The following is a 20,033-nucleotide window of genomic DNA, read 5'->3' as shown; positions in this document are numbered from 1 at the left end:
GACTCTCTTTCAAAATACAAGTGATAGTGCAGAAGAAATATTGTGACATAAGTAGCAATTTAAAATACAAAGTTTTCTTTGGGGAGGGCCCTCCTTCCTCACAAAAAAGGTAAAAACATAGATCCAGAATTGTCACCACTACAATTAAAAGTACAGTTGAAGGCCTCATTAAGGCAAGTAAGTTTTATTTATGTGCCACAGGTTCTCTGAGATCCCAAGGTAGCTTGTGTACAAAAGAAGAAAACAAAGTAGTCATTGGGACAAATGGCTTCAGATTCCTGAGAATTTAGGACTAATATTTTTCCATAATTCATCATTGTCTAATGGTATTTTCACATGTCATTAAAAGTGAATGTATTATTGAAGTTTTACATTTTTATTTATTTATTTACTTACTTATTTGAGACAAAGAGCAAGTAGGGGAGGTGCTGTCAGTGCAGAGCCTGATGTGGGGCTTGATCCCATGAACTGCAAGATCATGAACTGAAACCAGGAGTCAGAGGCTTAACTGACTGAGCCACTCAAAAATTTTTTAAATAAAAAATAGGAGCGCCTGAATGGCTCAGTTGGTTAAGTCTCTGACTCTTGGTTTTGGCTCGGGTCATGATTTCACAGTTCATGAGATTAAGCTCTGACAGCACAGAACCTGTCTGGGATTCTCTCTTTCCCTGTCTCTCTGCGCCTTCCCTGCTCATGTGTGCTCTCTCTCTCTCTCAAAATAAATAAATAAAAATTTTTAAAAATTCTTAAAATAAAAAATAGTGATAACAGCAAATGTTGAAGAAGATTTGGAGAAGCTGGATCTCTCCTACATTGTTAGTGGGAATGTAAAATACGACAACCACTCTCTTAATTAGTTGGATAATGTACCCAAACTAAACATACACTTACCATATTAACCAGCAATCTCACTCTTGGACGTTTATCTCAGAAAAGTGAAAACTTATGCACAAAAAACCTGTCTATGAATGTTTATAGCAGCTTTATTTATAATAGCAAAGTACTAGAAACCAACCAAAATGACCTTCAGTGGGTAGATGGCTAAACATGATGTAATACTATTCAGCCATAAAGGGAAAGGAACTACTGATACATGCAACAACCTGGGCTGCCCTCATCCTTGATGTCATTTCACTTGGAAAAAATGAACCTCAAAAGGTTACATACTGGAATCACCTACATTGCACACCTGAAACTCACATATATAACACTGTATGTTAACTGTCTGGAATTAAAATTAAAATAAAAACCTAAAGAAACAAAAGCCAAACCAAAACAAAAAGGTTGCATACTGTATGATTCCATTTATGTAACATTCTCAAAACTATACACACAGAGCAGGTAAATGGCTGTCAGGGGACAGGGACTGGGGGCAAATACAGAGGGGTAGCAGGAGGGAATTCTCATTTGTGATGGAGCTGCTCTGGCTTTTGACTGTGGTGGTGGTTACACGAATCAGTACATTGTTAAAACTGCACTAAACCAAACACATGCACAAGTGAATGGAGATTTTAAAAAAGGTGAAAACTGCATAAGGTCTATGGTCTAAATGATATACCAGTATAGTGATATTATACTACAGTTATGTCAAATGTTACCATTTGAGGAAGCTGGGCTAAGGGCACATGAGACTCAACTTCCTGTGAATCTATTATTTCGAAATAAAAAGTCCACTTTTGACCCAGAATTATAGAACTTTTCCTTTGATTCACCAATTTTTTTTAGAAGCCTCTGGCTTTCTGTCATTTTAGAATTTAAAAACTCCAAACTTCCAGCAGTCATTTTCAGACATCATAGTAAACATGTCTCAAAATATTTGTCATTCATATCATGAACATACCATATAATTAAGTCATACATCTTTTACAATTCTTTTTTTTTTAATTAATGTTTATTTATTTTTGAGAAAGAGAGAGAGAGAGACAGAGTGTGAGCGGGGGAGGGGCAAAGAGAGAGGGAGACACAGAATCCAAAGCAGGCTCCAGGCTCTGAGCTGTCAGCACAGAGCCCAATGTGGGGCTCGAACTCACAAGCCATGAGACCATGACCTGAGCCCAAGTCGGAAGCTTGACCGACTAAGCTACCCAGGCACCCCTCTTTTACAATTCTTAAAATACGATTTATAAGAATTTTACATTAGTCCTTTAATTCCCAAATGCTAGCAACTAAAAATATAAAAATAAAAAAAAAAAAGCAGCACACCGTGGTAAGAGGAAAACATGTAGAGCTTATTTCCACTTAATGGCTTTTATTTTTTTTTATTTTTTTATTTAAAAAAAGATTTTTTTTTAAACGTTTATTTATTTTTGAGACAGAGAGAGACAGAGCATGAACGGGGGAGGGTCAGAGAGAGGGAGACACAGATTCTGAAACAGGCTCCAGGCTCTGAGCTGTCAGCACTGGGCCCGACGCGGGGCTTGAACTCACAAACCGCGAGATCATGACCTGAGCTGAAGTCGGCCGCTTAACCGACTGAGCCACCCAGGCCCCCCTCCACTTAATGGTTTTTAATTCATTCTAACTTGATGCAGTGGTTCTTTTGTTTGTTTGTTTTGTTTTGTTTTTTGAGAGAGAGAGGGAGCGCGTGGGGAGGGGAGAGGGGTAGAGAGAGAGAGAGAATTTTTTTTTTCTTTTTTGAGAGAGAAAGGGCATAAGTGAACGAGGGTGTTGAGAGAGAGGGAGAAAGAGAATCCCACGAGGGGCAGAAAGAGAGAGAGAGAAAGTGGAACTTACCCAAGGCGGGGCTCGTGTTTACCCGATGCAGGGCACCAGTTCACCCAAGTGTACTGGAACTCACGAACCGTGAGGTCATGACCTGAGCTGAAGTCAGATGCTTACCCAACTGAGCCACCCAGGTGCCCCACTTAATGCAGTGGTTCTTAAAGTTGGCTGGATGTTGGAATCCTAAATCCTAAATAAAGATACTAATACTTAGGTCCCATTCCCTAAATTCTATTTATTTTGTTCAAATATAGTTGACATAATGTTATATTAGTTTCAGGCGTACAACACAGTGACTGGACAAATCAGTACTTTATGCTGTGCTCACCACAAGTGTAGCCACCATCTGTCAACCATATAACACTATTACAATACCACTGACTCCACTCCCTATGCTGTACCTTTTATCCCCATGAGCTGTTCATTCCATAGCTGGAAGCCTGTATCTCTTACTTCTCTTCACACATTTCTCCCACTCTCCTCCCCTCTGGCAACCACCAGTTTGTTGTCTGTATTTATGGGTCTGTTTCTGCTTTTTGTTTGTTTATTCATTTTGTTTTTTAGATTCCACATGTAAGGGAAATCATACGGTATTTGTCTTTCTCTGTCTAACTTATTTCACTTCGTGTAATACCCTCTCAGTCCATCCATGTTGTCGCAAATGGCAAGATCTCCAGATATTCTAATTTAGAATATACAGAGTGGCACCAGCTGTTATGTCAGTGGTGTGCCAGCATACCAAACCTCACCCTCTCCCACCACCAGCAGCCTTGCATGGCTCCCAGAAATACCAGTTATTTTTTTTAGTTCTCTGGGTCCAAAGTTGTGTAAGTTTTGAGGGTCAGCTCCTAGCCCTATTTTTCCCATAAGCTCTGTTATTTTCAGTGCATGAATTTGCAGAAATCAAGTTTTTCAGGGACTTGTACACTGTGTTACAGCTGAAACACCTGTATATAAATAAGCCTAAAATATTACAGAGAGACATATGAACAGAGAGAGAAGAAATGCTCAAACTTATTTATTCTCTTTTATTCTCTTTTTTTTTTTTAAATAAAGAAGTGAGTAATTTAAAGCTAATATGTAAAATAAATTACTTGTGGGGCACTTGGGTGGCTCAGTAGGTTAAGTATCCAACTTGATCTCAGTTCAGGTCTTGATCTCAGGGTCGTGAGTTCAAGTACCACATTGAGCTCTGTGCTGGTGTATAGCCTGCTAAAAAATAAAATAAAATAATAAAATAAATTACTTTTTTGCATAACTTTTTCAATATATTATTTTTGTATAGAAAAAATCAACTCTACCATAATTTCTATGTTTTAAAGACAAATATAGGAGGGGCTAGGGAGAGGAGGATACGGGGAATTGTATGCTAGGCATAGAGTTTCAGTTTTGCAAGATAAAAAGAGTGCATATCTATATGAAGCTTACATTCTAAGAGTTTTGAGATCTTGAACATATTTTCCAGTAGAAACCTAAAATGATGGCTTGATTCTTGGACTAGCTTACAAAATCTTATCTATATTTGATCCATAATGTAACTGAAAGATGACATGTTTGCAACAGTGCTAATATATTTTATCTATAGATATTCATATCAATGTCATATCTTACTTAAATAATGTATAACTATATCTATAGGTAAGAATACATATATATCTATATATAGATATATATGAATATATGTTGATCTTCAGTTACATATTTTTTAACTGGCAGTAAGGTTACTGAATGTTTCATATTTTCATTTCTTTATCTTGTTCTGTTAGATTCAGTGTGTTTAATCTCTAATAATAAGTACTGTCACCAACAGACAGAAGTGGTGTTGCAAACGCAGACATTAGGGAATAGAGAAACTTTAATATCATCAGTTGATGGTATAGGGCTCCAAGATAGATCTAACCCATTTGTCAAGGACTAACTATTTTTAAATGTGGTGTGTTTAGAGATGGATATTGATAACTCAGGGAGTACTTTTAACAAGTGTCCAGATACAGTCTTGGAAATTTTGAGGATGTGAAATAATCTTCTTTATTGAGCAGTTGTAAAGTAACATATTGTTTGTGTCTTTTAGAATTCAGATATTCCTATACTCTTCAGTCTACAACGTGTTCTGCTCATTCTTGGCCTGTTCTTCACTGGTCTCTTGCCCTTTGTGCCCATTCGAGAACAGTTTTTTGAAATCCCAATGCCTTCTATCATATTGAAGTAAGTGGTTACTCTGTTTGCATCAATTATCATTATAGGGGGACTAAGATCAAGGCTCATTAATATCAATATCAGTGAAATAAAAGATTGCTGTAGGGGCACCTGGCTGGCTCAGTTGGCAGAGCGGGTGACTCTTTTTTGTTTTTTAATGTTTTATTTATTTTTGAGAGAGAGAGAGAGAGAGAGCAAGAGTGAGCATGAGTGGGAGAGGGGCAGAGAGAGAAGAGGAGAGAGGATCTGAAGCACGTTCTGCGCTGATAGTAATGAGCTGAATTTGGGGCTCAAACTCACAAACCGCAAGATCACGACCTGAGATCACAGTCTCAACCAACTGAGCCACCCAGGTGCCCTAAGCATGTGACTCTTGATATTGGTATTGTAAGTTTGAGTTCCACATTGGGTATGGAGTTTACTTTAAAAAATAAAATCTCAAAAAAAAAAAAGAATAGACTGCTGTAGTTATTTACATGTTTGATAAACTGGCCTATATTAATAATGCCTTTTGAAATAATTAAGACATATTTTTCTAAAATGAACAATTTAGGATTATAAATATTTAATCTGGACCCTTTTCAGGTATCAATAACTTTATGGGCCTGTGTACCCAGAAGTCAGATACAAAGAATTGAGCTTAATTGTTGAAGCTTTTATATTAACCTATAATAGCAATTGCCCTCCAACTTCCCTAATGTATTTATACTTCATCACAATAGGAAGTGGAAATTCCATTAAACTCCAAATTCACCATTAGTATTAATACACTGAGGAAGAAAAACAACTACTACCACCATAACAACAACCAAAAAAACCTCTGGGAAATAGGAGAAAGAAAAGGATAGTGTTTGTTTATAATAGATACTTCTATATTTACATAATCTTTCTCCTGGGTACAAAGCCTTGCTTTTCACGCACTCATTTACTTTAAAGATAAAAATACGTAAAACACTTAGCACCTCCTGGCAGATAATAAGCAGTTAATAAATGATAGCTTTTATTGTTCCATTATCTTTATCATCAGTATCAGAGAAAGACAGCTTCATCTCATAATCCTGCACCAATAGAATGTGATTTCTAGCTGTAAATTTCTAATAATCAGAGTCATAACAAAGGAATTTGGAACTCCTGGGGAGATCATTTAAATGTGATGTCACCTGGGATACCTGGCTGGCTCAGTCAGTAGAGCATGCAACTCTTGATCTCAGGGTTGTGAGTTTGAGCCCCACATTTGGCCTAGAGATTACTTAAAAAAAAAAAATTAAATGTGATCTCACCTGCATGGAAACTTTTTTCATCCCCAAACAGAACTTTAAAAAGTCAAACTGAACATTAGTGCAACAGTGATTGGGAAATACTGGTAAGAAAAACAGTTTGGTTGGTACCTTTGTATTTAGCATCTATGTTTCATGCTTGTTTTCCAATTTGAGTTTCTTTGTGATGAGCATGTTTATTTTATCTGTTCCCAGTTATATTTTTGGGCAGTCTTTGTAGCTATTTATCAGACAGAACAGAAACCACTTCTTGCCTACAAAGAAGCCATTTTAATTTGCTGGATTAAAATGATTCCTAACCATTTATTCCTAAAGTACTTAGGTTTTCCTCTGGCCTGGCATGAACTATTGTGCTCTCTAAATTATGTGCACATGCTCCTTTTAGAAGTAGATATTACTGAAATACAGACATATGAACAAACTCATAGAATTAATCTTTTCTCTAAAAACTAATTGTGGGTTAAGACAAAGTAGAATATTGTGTGTGTGTGTGTGTGTGTGTGTGTTTTAATTTTTCTTTGATGGATGACAGTGGGTGCTTTCTAAGACAACATAATAATTTGTTTAATGAGCTGATTAATGTTTGAGATACTAAAAAACAGAGATTCCTAAAACTGCAACAAGTTCTTCCCACCTAGGCTAGAGTTAAAGAAAAGAGGATTTTATTTGGAGAGCTTCTAATAAAAACTGAATTCAAAGAGAAAGAAAAAAGTGAATTTAAGTGTGGAGACTCAAACATTCTAACAGTATAGTCAGGAGGAGTTAAAAAGGAAACAAGAAGTGAAGATCTGGGGAGAATGAAAATCACTGTGTGCTGTTAAATTTAGAAGCTGGGAAGTCTTCATAGTAGAGAGAGGCTAACCAGAGATTTGCTATGGGCACAATGCCAAATTAATGATACAGGTAGTTGTGCTGCTCTAGGCATTGAGGAAATTGAAGAAGGAACTCTGTAGGTCTAAAGGTCAAGTACACTTTTCAGTAGAAAAGATAATTGAAAAAAACAGGGCCTACATTCAATATTCGCAAATCAAACAACGTGATACATCACATTAATAAAAGAAAGGATAAGAATCATATGATCATTTCAATAGATGGAAAAAGCATTTAACAAAGTACAACATCCATTCTTAATAAAAACCCTCAACAAAGTAGGTTTAGAGGGAACATACCTCAACATAATAAAGGCCATATATGAAAAACCCACAGCTAATATCATCCTAAATGAGGAAAAACTGAGAGCTTTTCCTTTATGCTCAGGAATAACACAGGCATGTGAACTTTTGCCACTTTTATTCAACATAGTACTGGAAGGAATCGGACAACAAAAGGAAATAAAACTGGTAAGGAAGAAGTAAAACTTTCACTATTTGCAGATCACATGATACTCTATATAGAAAACCTGAAAGACTCCACCAAAAAATTGCTAGAATTGATAAATGAATTCAGCAAAGTCACAGGATACAAAATCAATGTACAGAAATCTGTTGCATTTCTATACACCAATAATGAAGCAACAGAAAGAGAAGTTAAGGAATCAATCCCATTTATAATTGCCCCAAAACCAGTTAGGTACCTAGAAATAAATCTAACCAAAGAGGTGAAAGACCTGTATTCTGAAAACTATAAACACTGGTGAAACAAATTGAAGAGGACACAAACAAATGGAAAGACATCCTAGGCTCAAGGATTGGAAGAACAAATATTGTTAAAATGCTTATACTATCCAAAGCGATCAATACATTTAATGTAATCCCTATCAAAATACCAACAGCATTTTTCATAGAGCTAAAACAAACAAACCTGAAATTTCTATGGAACCACAAAAGACCCGCAATAGTCAAAGCAACCTTGAAAAAGAAAAACAAAGCTGGAGGCATCACAATTCTGGACTTCAAGTTATATTACAAAGCTATAGTAATCAAAACAGTATGGTACTGGCACAGAAATAGACACATGAATCAATGGAACAGAATAAAAAATCCAGAAATGAACCTACATGTATATGGTCAATTAATGGTTGACAAAGCAGGAAAGAATATCCAAAGGGAAAAAAAGATGTCTCTTCAACAAATGGTGCTGGGAAAACTGGATAGCAACATGCAAAAGAATGAAACTGGACCACTTTCTTACACCATACACAAAAAATAAATTCAAAAGGGTTTTTACACCTAAATGTGAAACCTGAAACCATAAAAATTCTAGAAGAGAACACAGGCAGTAACTTCTTTGACATTGGTCATAACAATTTCTTTCTAGATATGTCTCCTGAGGCAAGGGAAACAAAAACAAAAATAAACTATTGAGACTTCATCAAAATAAAAGTTTTTGCACTGCGAAGGAAGCAATTAGCAAAACTAAAAGGCAGTCTACAGAATGGGAGGAAATATTTGCAAATGACTGATCTGATAAAGGGTTAGTATCCAAAATCTATAAAGAACTTATAAAATGCAGCACCCCCAAAATGAATAATCCAATTAAAAAATAGGCAGAAGACATAAATAGAAATTTTTCATAGGAGACATACAGACAGCCAACAGACACATGAAAAAGATGCTCGATGGGAATGCAAGCTGGTGCAGCCACTCTGGAAAACAGCATGGAGGTTCCTCGAAAAACTAAAAATAGAACTATCCTACGACCCAGCAATTGCATGACTAGACATTTATCCAAGGGATACAGGTATGCTGTTTTGAAGGGACACATGCACCCCCATCCATGTTTACAGCAGCTCTATCAACAGTAGCCAAAGTATGGAAAGAGCCCAAGTGTCCATCGATGGATGAACGAATAAAGAAGATGTGGTGTGTGTGTATATATATATATATATATATATATATATACAATGGAGTATTACTTGGCAATCAAAAAAAATGAAATCTTGCCATTTGCAACTACGGGGATGGAACTGGAGGGTATTATGCTAAGTGAAATTAGTCAGTCAGAGAAAGACAAAAATCATATGACTTCACTCATATGAGGACTTTAAGAGACAAAATAGATAAACATAAGTGAAGGGAAACAAAAATAATATAAAAACAAGGAGGGGGACAAAACAGAAGAGACTCATAAATATGGAGAACAAACTAAGGGTTACTGGAGGGGTTGTGGGAGGGCAGATGGGCTAAATGGGTAAGGGGCACTAAGGAATCTATTCCTGAAATCATTTTTGCACTATATGCCTAACTAATTTGGAGGTAAATTTAAAAAAAATTAAAAAATTAAAAAAAAAAGATGGTCATCATCAATTATCATCAAGGAAATGAAAATCAAAACTACAATGAGCTATCACCTCACACCCTTCAGAATGGCTAAAATAAAATCTCAGGGAACAACAGGTGTTGGCGAGGATGTGGAGAAAGGAGCTAACCTTCATGCACTATTGGTGGGAATGCAAACTGGTGAAGCCACTGTGGTAAACATTATGGAGATTCCTCAAAAAATTAAAAATAGAAATACCCTGTGATCCAGCAATCATACTACTAGGTATTTACCCAGCGAATACAAAAATACTAATTCAAAGACATACACGCACCCTGACATTGATAGCAGCGTTATCTACAATAGCCAAATTATGGAAAACAGCCCAAATATCCATACACTGATGAATGGATAAAGAAGGTGACATATTACTATTATGCTAAGTGAAAAAAGTCCATCAGAGAAAGACAAATACCATATGATTTCACTCATATGTGGAATTTAAGAAATAAAACAAACAGGGCACCTGGTGGCCCAGTTGGTTAAGTGATTGACTCTTGATTTCGGCTCAGGTTGTGATCTCGTGGTTCGTAAGTTTGAGCCCTACATCCAGCTCTGTGCTGACAGTGGGGAATCTGCTTGGGTTTCTCTCTCTCCCTCACTCTCTGCCCCTACCCCACTCATGCCCTCTCTCTCTCTCTCTCTTTCAAAAATAAATAAATATTTAAACATTTGAGGGGGGAAAAAGAAACAAAACAAACAAAGGGAAAAAAAAGAGAGACAAACCAAGAAACAGATTCTTAACTATAGAGAACAAATTGATGGTTACCAGAAGGGAGGATGGTAGGGAGGGATGGGTTAAATAGGTGATGGGGATTAAAGAGCACTTGTTGTGATGAGCACTGGGTGATATGTGGAGTTGTTGAATGACTATTGTACACCTGAAAACTAATATTACACTGTATGTTAACTAACTGGAAACTAAATAAAAACTAAAAAAAAAAAAGGAGAAGAAGAAGAACAGGGCCCAGGTCTTCAAATATTGAAAGGGGAAGAAAAAACATGCTTTCAGGGTCTTTTTAGTCTCATTTTTACCCCATATGTCTTTTAATTTGTAGTAAAGTTTGGTTGTATGTTTACATCTACTATATACTATGTGTGCTTGCTTTGACAGTACATATACTAAATCTACCATGTACTCAGTTATAGCAAAGTGAGAGAAAGACGCTTCACCAAAATAGAGAAGACACATGAGCTCTAGGCACGCAGGGTCTGGAAAGATAAATTTTATTATTATTATTATTATTATTATTATTATTATTATTTTACCTTTCAGTAGTGGTAGCAAAAAAAAAGCTTGAAATCAATAGAAACAGAGACCCAAATGGGCTTTATTTTAATTTACTTTTGGTTTGTTGTGTTTTTTTTATAAAATTTTTTTGAGCACATACTAAGTTCAAGGCACTGTGTTTGTTTTTGGACTCATTTTATTTTATCACACTGATACCTTCCTGTGTTTCTAATGTATGTTTCAAATTTTATTTTGCTTCAGGCTAAAAGAACCACACACTATGTCCAGAAGTCAAAAGTTTCTCATCTGGCTTTCTGATATGTAAGAATTTTAGTTTCTTGATATACAAGTTATTGCTTTAGCTATATGTATTACATCCTATGTTTACAACTTAGAGCAAGCTTTCTGCATATGATTTGTAACAAGGACATATTGAGCACCTACTCCATAGGTGGATGTATATGAATCATTTAGAACTACTTTAACTACCAGCCGCAAAACTGTAAGAGGAATCTTGAGAGACAGTTTCAGCCAGCTTCAAGAGAAAACTGAGTGCCCTCCTACCCAAAGGTAAATGATTAGCTTAGGGTGATCTAGCTAGTTAGTATGTAGAGCTGGTATATATAACCACTCTCTTCCACCTGTTTGCTGTTTTCAGTAACCTGCAGTCAAAGAAAGATGTGGTGAAAGAAGTGTATAGCAATACAGTATAGGTAAAAGTATACATTGACTACTGGCACATTTCTCCAGAAAAATCTGCGCCAACGTTAAATAGCAGAAAGGAAGCCCCACCTGTAGGGTGAGCATCTACTTCAAAAAAGATACTTTAATTTCTAAGACATGTTGAGTTTAATTTTAGATAAATACCACAATGTTGCTGTTATGTTTAGTTTCTGTTATTTAATCATTCTAATAGACATAAACAGAGTAGAAATAATATGTATAACTTTCCCATATAGTTCATTCCCATCATGCTCAAGTGATTTGTATTCTAAAAGTTTACTTTTAAGTCAATTATTTCAAACTCTAAAAAATGATATATATACAGTATATATAGTGTAAATAAGGAACATTAGGTTTCTAAGATTGCACATGAAAGACCAATCCATTATGTAAATAAATTATGATATTATAGAACTTGGCCCAAATTCTCTACCTTGTTTTAACTTGGAAAGTTAGAAACAGACTTCCAAGCTCTTTCTGACTCTCATTATGGTGTCAACAGGGAAAGTGAAGAAGCCTCTTCTCTCCTAAGCGGCTTCAATAAGAATGGGTCTCCTGAGGATCTAGTTACAGAAGGAATAGAAAGGAGGTTCTGGTTGTCCACCAGCAAGCAGCCAACAGTGAAAGGAGATCCAGCAGTTAGGACATGAATATATCCACAGCAGTTATTACTTGAGGCCATTGCTTTAAATCAGAATTATAAATTCTAAATGTTAGGCTAATTTAGTTCTAAAGACTAATTATGGTCTTTCATTAGAACTAAGAAATAACTAAATTTGTTCTGCTTTTCTTTTCTAGCTTACTAATGAGAAAAGCCTTGTTTGACCACCTCACTGCCAGAGGCATTCAGGTAAGTTTCTGGAATGATGCATTTTGGAAACAATATGTCTCATCAGTGTAACACAAGTGTAAAGGACAGGAACTTTTAACTGACTTAATTTGGGCCCAGCAGTGCTGCTGGTGCTGCTGCTGCGCTGCTGCTGCTGCTGCTGCTGCTGCTGCTGCTGCTTTACTGGTTCACATATGAAAACCCTAAGCTCTGCCTTATGTTTAACAAGAAAGCATTGGCATTTTAATAACTGGAGTCCACTTATGTGTATAGGTGAGATTAGCTGAAGCTAAAGGGTGGGACAGTATATATTTAATGAGTAAAGTAAAATTTTTTAAAGGGTTCAATAACTTTTTAAAATTACAGGTTTAATAAGTTGTTTCTAGGTCTGCTGAGATTGTAGTGTATAAATGCTATTATAAAAATAATTTTCTATTTTAACATTTCTTCTCATACTTCTCACGCTTCTAATTTTCAGGTGTATATTTGGGTATTAAATGAAGAACAAGAATACAAACGAGCTTTTGATTTGGGAGCAACTGGGGTGATGACAGACTATCCAACAAAACTTAAGGATTTTTTACATAATTTTTCAGCATAGAAAAGGAGGTACTCAGAAGCATTCAAAGAAAACCTGAAGAGACCTAAGGAAAAAAAAACAAAAAAACAAGTTTGCCATCATTTCCCTAAGCCATTTCCAGAATGGTAAAGGTTTAATCAGTTAAGTTTTTATTACCTCATTTTTAAGCTTGTCTGAGAATGTAGAAACTATATATTGTATATTTATTTTAAACAATATTACATATTTTACATTTGTAAATAGTTTGTTTAGAAAGATAACTGGTTATGAGTTGGAAGTAGAAGATTATTGATCAAGAGTTCTGTATATGATGCATTGTTCTACTATTATAAGTAATTCCAAAATCAAAGACTTTTGGATAAATTTGACATTAGCCTTCACTGGAATAAGATCAATTAATTAGTAAAGCAAAATTACTGAAGGCCACTACAGCTATTCTGAGTTGTCTCATTATTTCCAGGTACATCTTGAATAAAGAGGAAAGAAAATACAGTGGGAGGAGAGCTTAGAAATCAGTGATATAGCTATTTGACAAGCTGTCCATTGTTAACAGAAGGCAAACTCAAAGAACTGAAATTTTATTACTTGATCAGAAGTAAAAACTGTAGACAATTAAATTTCTTGGCTGCTGTTGTTAATGGAATCTCGGAATCTTCTTCAGTGTAGCAGTGCTACCATGTCCTTTCTTTTTGGTAACCATTAAAATGGGAATTATTAAATGTAAATTAAGACAAGATCCAAATAGTCATATATTTATGTTTCCTCTAAAGAAGTGTAAATTTTCCATTTTTGGCAATGACTAACTGTTTGATCCTACATCTAGATTTTAAATAACATCTTGAATCTTAATAAACCTATAAAACTGATGAAAGTACACATCATTGATTTAATACTTATGGTGTAAACCACCTGTTCCTGACCTTTAAGGATTTAGTCTTCTGAATATTAAGTGGAAACAATTTCTCAAAGCATTAGGCATCACTTTCTCAGCTTTTCTGATATGACTTCATGTAAATCTGTTTCTAATCTTTTTGACTAATTTTCATGACCTCTTTGGGAGGTAAATATAATCTGGAATAATAAGGGCCTTTTACCTAGATTACATCTCTCATTTGGAGTTGTCAGCAGCTATGAAGGATGATTATACTCCCATCAGTCTCTGGATGACATAAATAACATTTTGCTTTTTTGTTTAAACTGGAATAAAATTTTACAAGAACAAAATAAGGGTTCTTCATTGCTTTTTTGCAGTTGTAATTCTAAATATGCTTTATAGATTTTATAGGTTCTGGGGGGACAGAATTTAATGAAGTGATAAATTGATAATATGAGTAAACACACCTGATATTTCTCTCTAGAATAAGGAAAACAAAAGAAAATACGGAAACACTCTATGGTAAAAAGTTGCTTCTTGGCATTTGAACAATAACTTGGGCAGGTAATCCAATAAATCAGTCATTTTTACTTGTGCTTACTATAATTTATGGTTATGGTTGCTAGGGATCATTTTGATTGTTTAGATATGATTCTTTTTGTTATTTTTTCGTTCTGAATTTTGCTTTGTTATGATTCCGAGCAGCTCATATTATAGGGCGAGCATATATTTTGTGTCAACCAGTAGAAGATAAAGTACCCAATATGGTAAAGATGTTTAGAAAGTTATGTTTTAAAAGTTTGCTAATTTGGGGGTACCTGGTTGGCTTAGTTGGTAAAGCATGTGACTCATGATCTCAGGGTTGTGAGTTCAAGCCCCATGTTGGGGGTAGAGTTTACTTTAAAAAAAAAAACTTTGCTAATTTTATAGTCAAGGTGACCTTAATTCACTTAATATATATAGTCTCTATAATAAGAGAGTTTGTATTCATTATAACATCTCAATACTGCTTTTCTGATTGGAGCATCACATTTTATTTATTTATTTATCTACCTACCTATTTATTTATATTTATTTAATTCTTTTTTAATGTTTTTTTTATTCATTATTTATTTATTTTTAAATATTTATTTATTTATTTATTTATTTATTTATTTATTTTATTGTTTATTTCTGACAGAGAGAGAGACAGAGCATGAGCTGGGGAGGGGCAGAGAGAGAGGGAGACACAGAATCCGAAGCAGTCTCCAGGCTCTGAGCTGTCAGCACAGAGCCTGACGCGGGGCTCGAACTCACAGACCGCGAGATCATGACCTGAGCTGAAGTCGGACGTTCAACTGACTGAGCCACCCAGGCACCCCATGTTTATTTTATTTTTGAGAGAGACAGAGTGTGAGTGGGGCAGGGGCAGAGAGAGAGGGAGACGCAGAATCTGAAGTAGGCTCCAGGCTCTAAGCTGACAGCACAGAGTCCAACATGGGGCTCCAACTCACAAACCGTGAGATCATGACCTGAACTGAAGTTGGACACTTAACCAACTGAGCCTCCCAGGTGCCCCTATTTTTTTTTTTTCATGTTTATTTATTTTTGAGAGAGAGAGAGCATGAGTGGGAGAGGGGCAGAGAGAGAGGGAGAAAGAATCCCAAGCAGGCTCTAGCTGTGTCAGCATGGGGCCCAATGCGGGCTTGAACCCACAAACCTATGCCAAAATCAAGAGCCAGGCACTTAACCAACTAAGCCACCCAGGCACCCCTACCTGTTTATTTATTTAAAATAATCTCTGTGCCCATTGTGGGACTCCAACTCCAAGACTCCAAGATCAAGAGTCACATGCTCTACCAACTGGAGCCAGCCAGGCACCCCTGGAGCATCACATTTTAAACAAGCTTAAATACCCTTTCATTTTGAGGTAGATATTGCTAGGCATAGTGAACAGCATAGTGGGGAAGGTAGAGAAGTGGTCACAAGATGTGATTAGACCCTTCTACTGGGATAAGGCTGGCACTAGATGTGACAGGCTCACCTATAGGTCGAGTCCAGTATGCCATTAGTAGCCCAAGTATGTGGCAATGGGCAAGAGCTGGCAGGCATTTTAGTAAGTAGTTGGCATTAGGGAATTTTAATATGAAGTAGTATGAGGGGCTTCTGGGTGGCTCAGTTGGTTGGACATCTGACTTCGACTTAGGTCATGATCTCACGGTCCATGAGTTCAAGCCCCACATTGGGCTCTGTGCTGACAGCTCGGAGTGTGGAGCCTGCTTCGGATTCTGTGTGTGTCTCTCTCTCTCTCTCTTCCCCTCCTCTGCTCTCTCTCTCTCTCTCTCTCAAAAATAAACAAAACATTAAAAAAAAGTTGGCAGGCATTTTAGTAAGTAATTGGCATGAGGGAGTTTTAATATGAAGTAGTGTGAGGGGTGCCTGGATGGCTTAGTCGGTTAAACATTGGGCTTTGGCTCAGGTCACGATCTCATGGTTCATGAGTTTGAACCCTGAATTGTGCTCTGCATTGGCGGTGCAGAGCCGGCTTGGGATTCTCTCCCTCTCTCCCATTCTCTCTCTGTCTCTCCCCCACTGCTCTCTTTCAAAATAGATGAATAAACTTTAAAAAAATTTTCTTAAAAATTGAAGTAGTGAGAGCTTCCCTGTAGGACTTAAGTATGGGGCATGTTACCAAGGCAAAACAGAACACAAGGTACCAGAACTAGGACCCAAGTCTTGGAAAGAAGCTCATGTAATAGAACTGAAGAACAGTTGTACATATGGGAAACCATTAACATGGAATGATTCATAACTTGAATGATTCTGCTTAGAGGTGTGCAACATAGTAGCGATGGACAGGTACATTTAAAAAACATACAAGGGGGCTCTTGAGTGGCTCAGTTGGTTAGGCAGTTGACTTCAGCTCAGGTCATGATCTCACAGTTTGTGAGTTTAAGCCCTGCATTGGGCTCTCTGCTGTCAGTGCAGAGCCTGCTTCAGATCCTCTGTCCCCCTTTTTCTCTGCCCCTTCCCCCTGTCTCTCAAAAATAAAAATAAAAAATACACAAGGAACTGCCATAGATAAGAGTTCCAAATAAAGGAAAATCACGAATGCCAGCTTGAAGAGTTTGTTCTGAATAAAAGTCTTATCTCTTAAGTAGATGGCTGAACTCAAGACCTTAAATTTTTTTTTTTCAATGTTTATTCATTTCTGGGACAGAGAGAGACAGAGCATGAACGGGGGAGGGGCAGAGAGAGAGGGAGACATGAATCGGAAACAGGCTCCAGGCTCTGAGCCATCAGCCCAGAGCCTGACGCGGGGCTCGAACTCCCGGACCGCGAGATCGTGACCTGGCTGAAGTCAGACGCTTAACCGACTGCGCCACCCAGGCGCCCCAAGACCTTTAAAGTAAGAACCAAAACTGCTAGGCAGTAATATGATGACATAATAATTTCTGTACCAAAAGGAAAATGGACATAGCAGTCAGACCAGGCACCAAAGCAACATCAGAACTAAAGCAGTCAGATCCAGGAATCAAAGAGATCAGAATGGTGAGAGCATACAATTCATTAAGCCACTGGTGATACTTAGCTTTTCTAACTCCTATGCAGCAGACACACTATTTGGAAAGTTGGAACATCCTATTATATGAAGGAAAGGTATAAGCCTAAGCTAGAGAAAATCCTGAAACCAGGTCAGAAGGCTAACCAGATCCAGTTGATACTAGATTGCACAAAAATTAGTAATTAATTTGGTAATAGTCTACAGAATGGGAGACTTCTTGCAGCAATCCAGGCCTGAGGCAATAAGCATCCAAAAGAAAGTAGTGACAATGTAAGTAGGGAAACAATGAATCTATGTGTCTCTGAAGGGAAGAATTATTGAGCATTAGTGACTAGAGCTTAAAAGGAGAAGGGAAAGTCAGTACTAATTCCAAAGCTGCAAAAAAATGGGGAAGTTGAAGAGGGGAATCAGTTGGGTGGTAAAATTGATGACTATGTTGTGCTCTTTAAATGACAAAGTTTGAAATGACAGAAAGACATTTGAGTGACTGTGCTTTAAGTACATTAGTCCTTGGAGGAAAGTCTAGTCCTGGAGGAATAGATTAGGAGTTTTGTATACTTCGTAGGTATGAAATTGCAAAACTAGTACTTTAGAGATGTTAGTTCCTTCTCAGTATTTTATTTTATTTTATTTTATTTTATTTTATTTCATTTTATTCTTTAATGCTTATTTACTTATTTATTTAGAGAGAGAGGGCACATGAAGGGGAGAGAGAGAGAGAATCCCAAGCACAGAGCCTGACATGGGGCTCGATCCCATGAACCATGAGATCAGGACCTGAAATCAAGAGTCGGATACTTAGCTGACTGAGCCACCCAGGTGTCCCTCAATATATTTTTTAAAATATTTATTTTGAGAGAGAGCATGCATGTGTGAGCAGAGGAAGGGCAGAGAGAGAGGAAAGTGAGAATCCCAAGCAGGTCCATGCTGTGAGCACAAGAGCCCAATGAGGGGCTTGATCCCATGAACCACAAGATCGTGACCTGAGCTGAAATCAAGAGTCCAAAGCATCACTGAGCCACCCAGGGACCCCTCCTGTTCGGTATTCTACTTGCAGTTTGAATAGGTTGCTATTCCAACGAATGCTTATGTTGTGAGTAGTTCTATATTGATCTTATTTGTCTAGTCGTTTTAAAATTTAGAAATAGGGCTTCATCGTAAGATAACAAGATGGGACCTAGACAGCTTCTGCTGGGAGAATGGGGATGGTTATGCTAAGAGGAGGCTGAGGCAGGTATAGCTTTGTGTTACACATTCCCAATTTGACTAGAACTGCTCTACTTTTCTGTTTCACATATGAGTTCCATATAAGGTTTGATTTAAAATAGGAGTTTTCTGGGAGAAAAATTGGCTTTTATAATCTTTGATCTAAGGTCTTTTTCCCTGTCAGGCTTGAATAGAACCTCTCTTTCCTTCCTCCTTTCCTTTCTCCTTCCCTCCCTTACTTCCTAACCCACTTTAAGCCTTTTTCATTTAATCAAGTCCTTAAGCGTTAATGGTCAAAAATTTTTCAAGAAAAATCAGTGGGCGGGGGAAGAACATAAGACATAAACATGTAATCCACAAATATAAACAGGCAACAAAAATGTCTAACCTCCCTAGTAGTCAAAGACCTATCAATTAAAACATTGATTCGACAAAGCAGGTAAGAATATCCAATGGAAAAAAGACAGTCTCTTCAACAAATGGTGTTGGGAAAACTGGACAGCAACATGTAGAAGAATGAAGAATGACCACTTTCTTACACCATACACAAAAATAAATTCAAAATGGATTAAAGACCTAAACGTGAGACCTGAAACCATAAAAATCCTAGAGTACACAGGCAGCAACCTCTTTGACCTTGGCAACTTCTTACCGGTCATGTCACCAGAAGCAAGGGACAAAAGCAAAAATGAACTATTGGGACTTCATCAAGATAAAATCTTTTGCACAGTGAAGGAAACAATCAACAAAACTAAAAGGCAGCCTACAGAATGGGATATGTTCGCAAATGACATATCTGACAGAGTTTCCAAAATCTGTAAAGAACTTATCAAACTCAATACCCCAAAAACAAATAATCTGGTTAAGAAATGGGCAGAAGACATGAATGGACATTTTTCCAAAGAAGACATCCGAATGGCTAACAGACACATGAAGAGATGCCCAATATCACTCATCAGGGAAATACAAATCAAAACCACAATGAGATACCACCTCACGCCTGTCAGAATGCCTAAAATTAACAACAGAAAACAACAGATGTTGGCAAGTATGTGGAGAAAGGAAACCTTCTTATACTCCTGGTGGGAATGCAAACTGGTACAGCCACTCTGGAAAACAGTATGGAGGTTCCTCAAAAAGTTAAAAATAGAACCATCCTATGATCTAGCAATCGCACTACTAGGTATTTACCCAAAGAATACAAAAATAGATTCAAAGGGGGTACAGTGCACTGTGATGTATATAGCAGCATTATCAACAATACCCAAACTATGGAAAGAGCCCAGATATCCATTAATTGATGAATGCATAAAGAAGAAGTATACATATACATACATAATACATACATACATACGTACATACACACAATGGAATATTAGCCATCAAAAAGAAAGAAATCTTGCCATTTGCAACGATATGGATACAGCTAGAGTGTATTATGCTAAGCAAAATAAGTCAGTCAGGGAAAGACATACCATACAATTTCACTCATATGTGGAATTTAGGAAACAAAACAGATGAACATATGGGAAGGGCAAAAGAAAGGAAAGCAAATCCTAAGACACTTAATGGTAGAGAACAAACTGGGGATTGA

At 36.9% G+C, this 20,033-nt stretch overlaps 1 protein-coding gene across 5 annotated transcripts in view; it reads left to right on the top strand.

Moving 5' to 3' along the window:
• GDPD1 (glycerophosphodiester phosphodiesterase domain containing 1) overlaps positions 1–14,193 on the top strand; it is a 49,694-nt gene extending 35,501 nt beyond the window's left edge. For 3 of the 5 annotated variants that reach the window (XM_053211920.1, XM_015088422.3, XM_053211921.1), the window contains 4 exons: positions 4,793–4,926; positions 10,945–11,004; positions 12,205–12,256; positions 12,714–14,042. In XM_053211920.1, the coding sequence (XP_053067895.1) occupies positions 4,793–4,926; positions 10,945–11,004; positions 12,205–12,256; positions 12,714–12,836 (369 nt within the window). In that variant the 3' untranslated portion in view covers positions 12,837–14,042. Of the gene's footprint in view, positions 1–4,792; positions 4,927–10,944; positions 11,005–11,341; positions 11,483–12,204; positions 12,257–12,713; positions 14,043–14,173 lie in introns of those variants that run through there. The other 2 variants (XR_008294085.1, XR_008294086.1) reach the window with 2 other exon arrangements.
• Positions 14,194–20,033: the final 5,840 nt, after the last annotated feature.

This window comes from Acinonyx jubatus, chromosome E1 (genome assembly GCF_027475565.1).
Source record: "Acinonyx jubatus isolate Ajub_Pintada_27869175 chromosome E1, VMU_Ajub_asm_v1.0, whole genome shotgun sequence".
Classification (NCBI taxonomy): Eukaryota; Metazoa; Chordata; class Mammalia; order Carnivora; family Felidae; genus Acinonyx; species Acinonyx jubatus.
The sequence above is the reverse complement of the archived record's forward strand: the minus strand, read 5'-3'. Positions and strand labels throughout refer to the sequence as shown.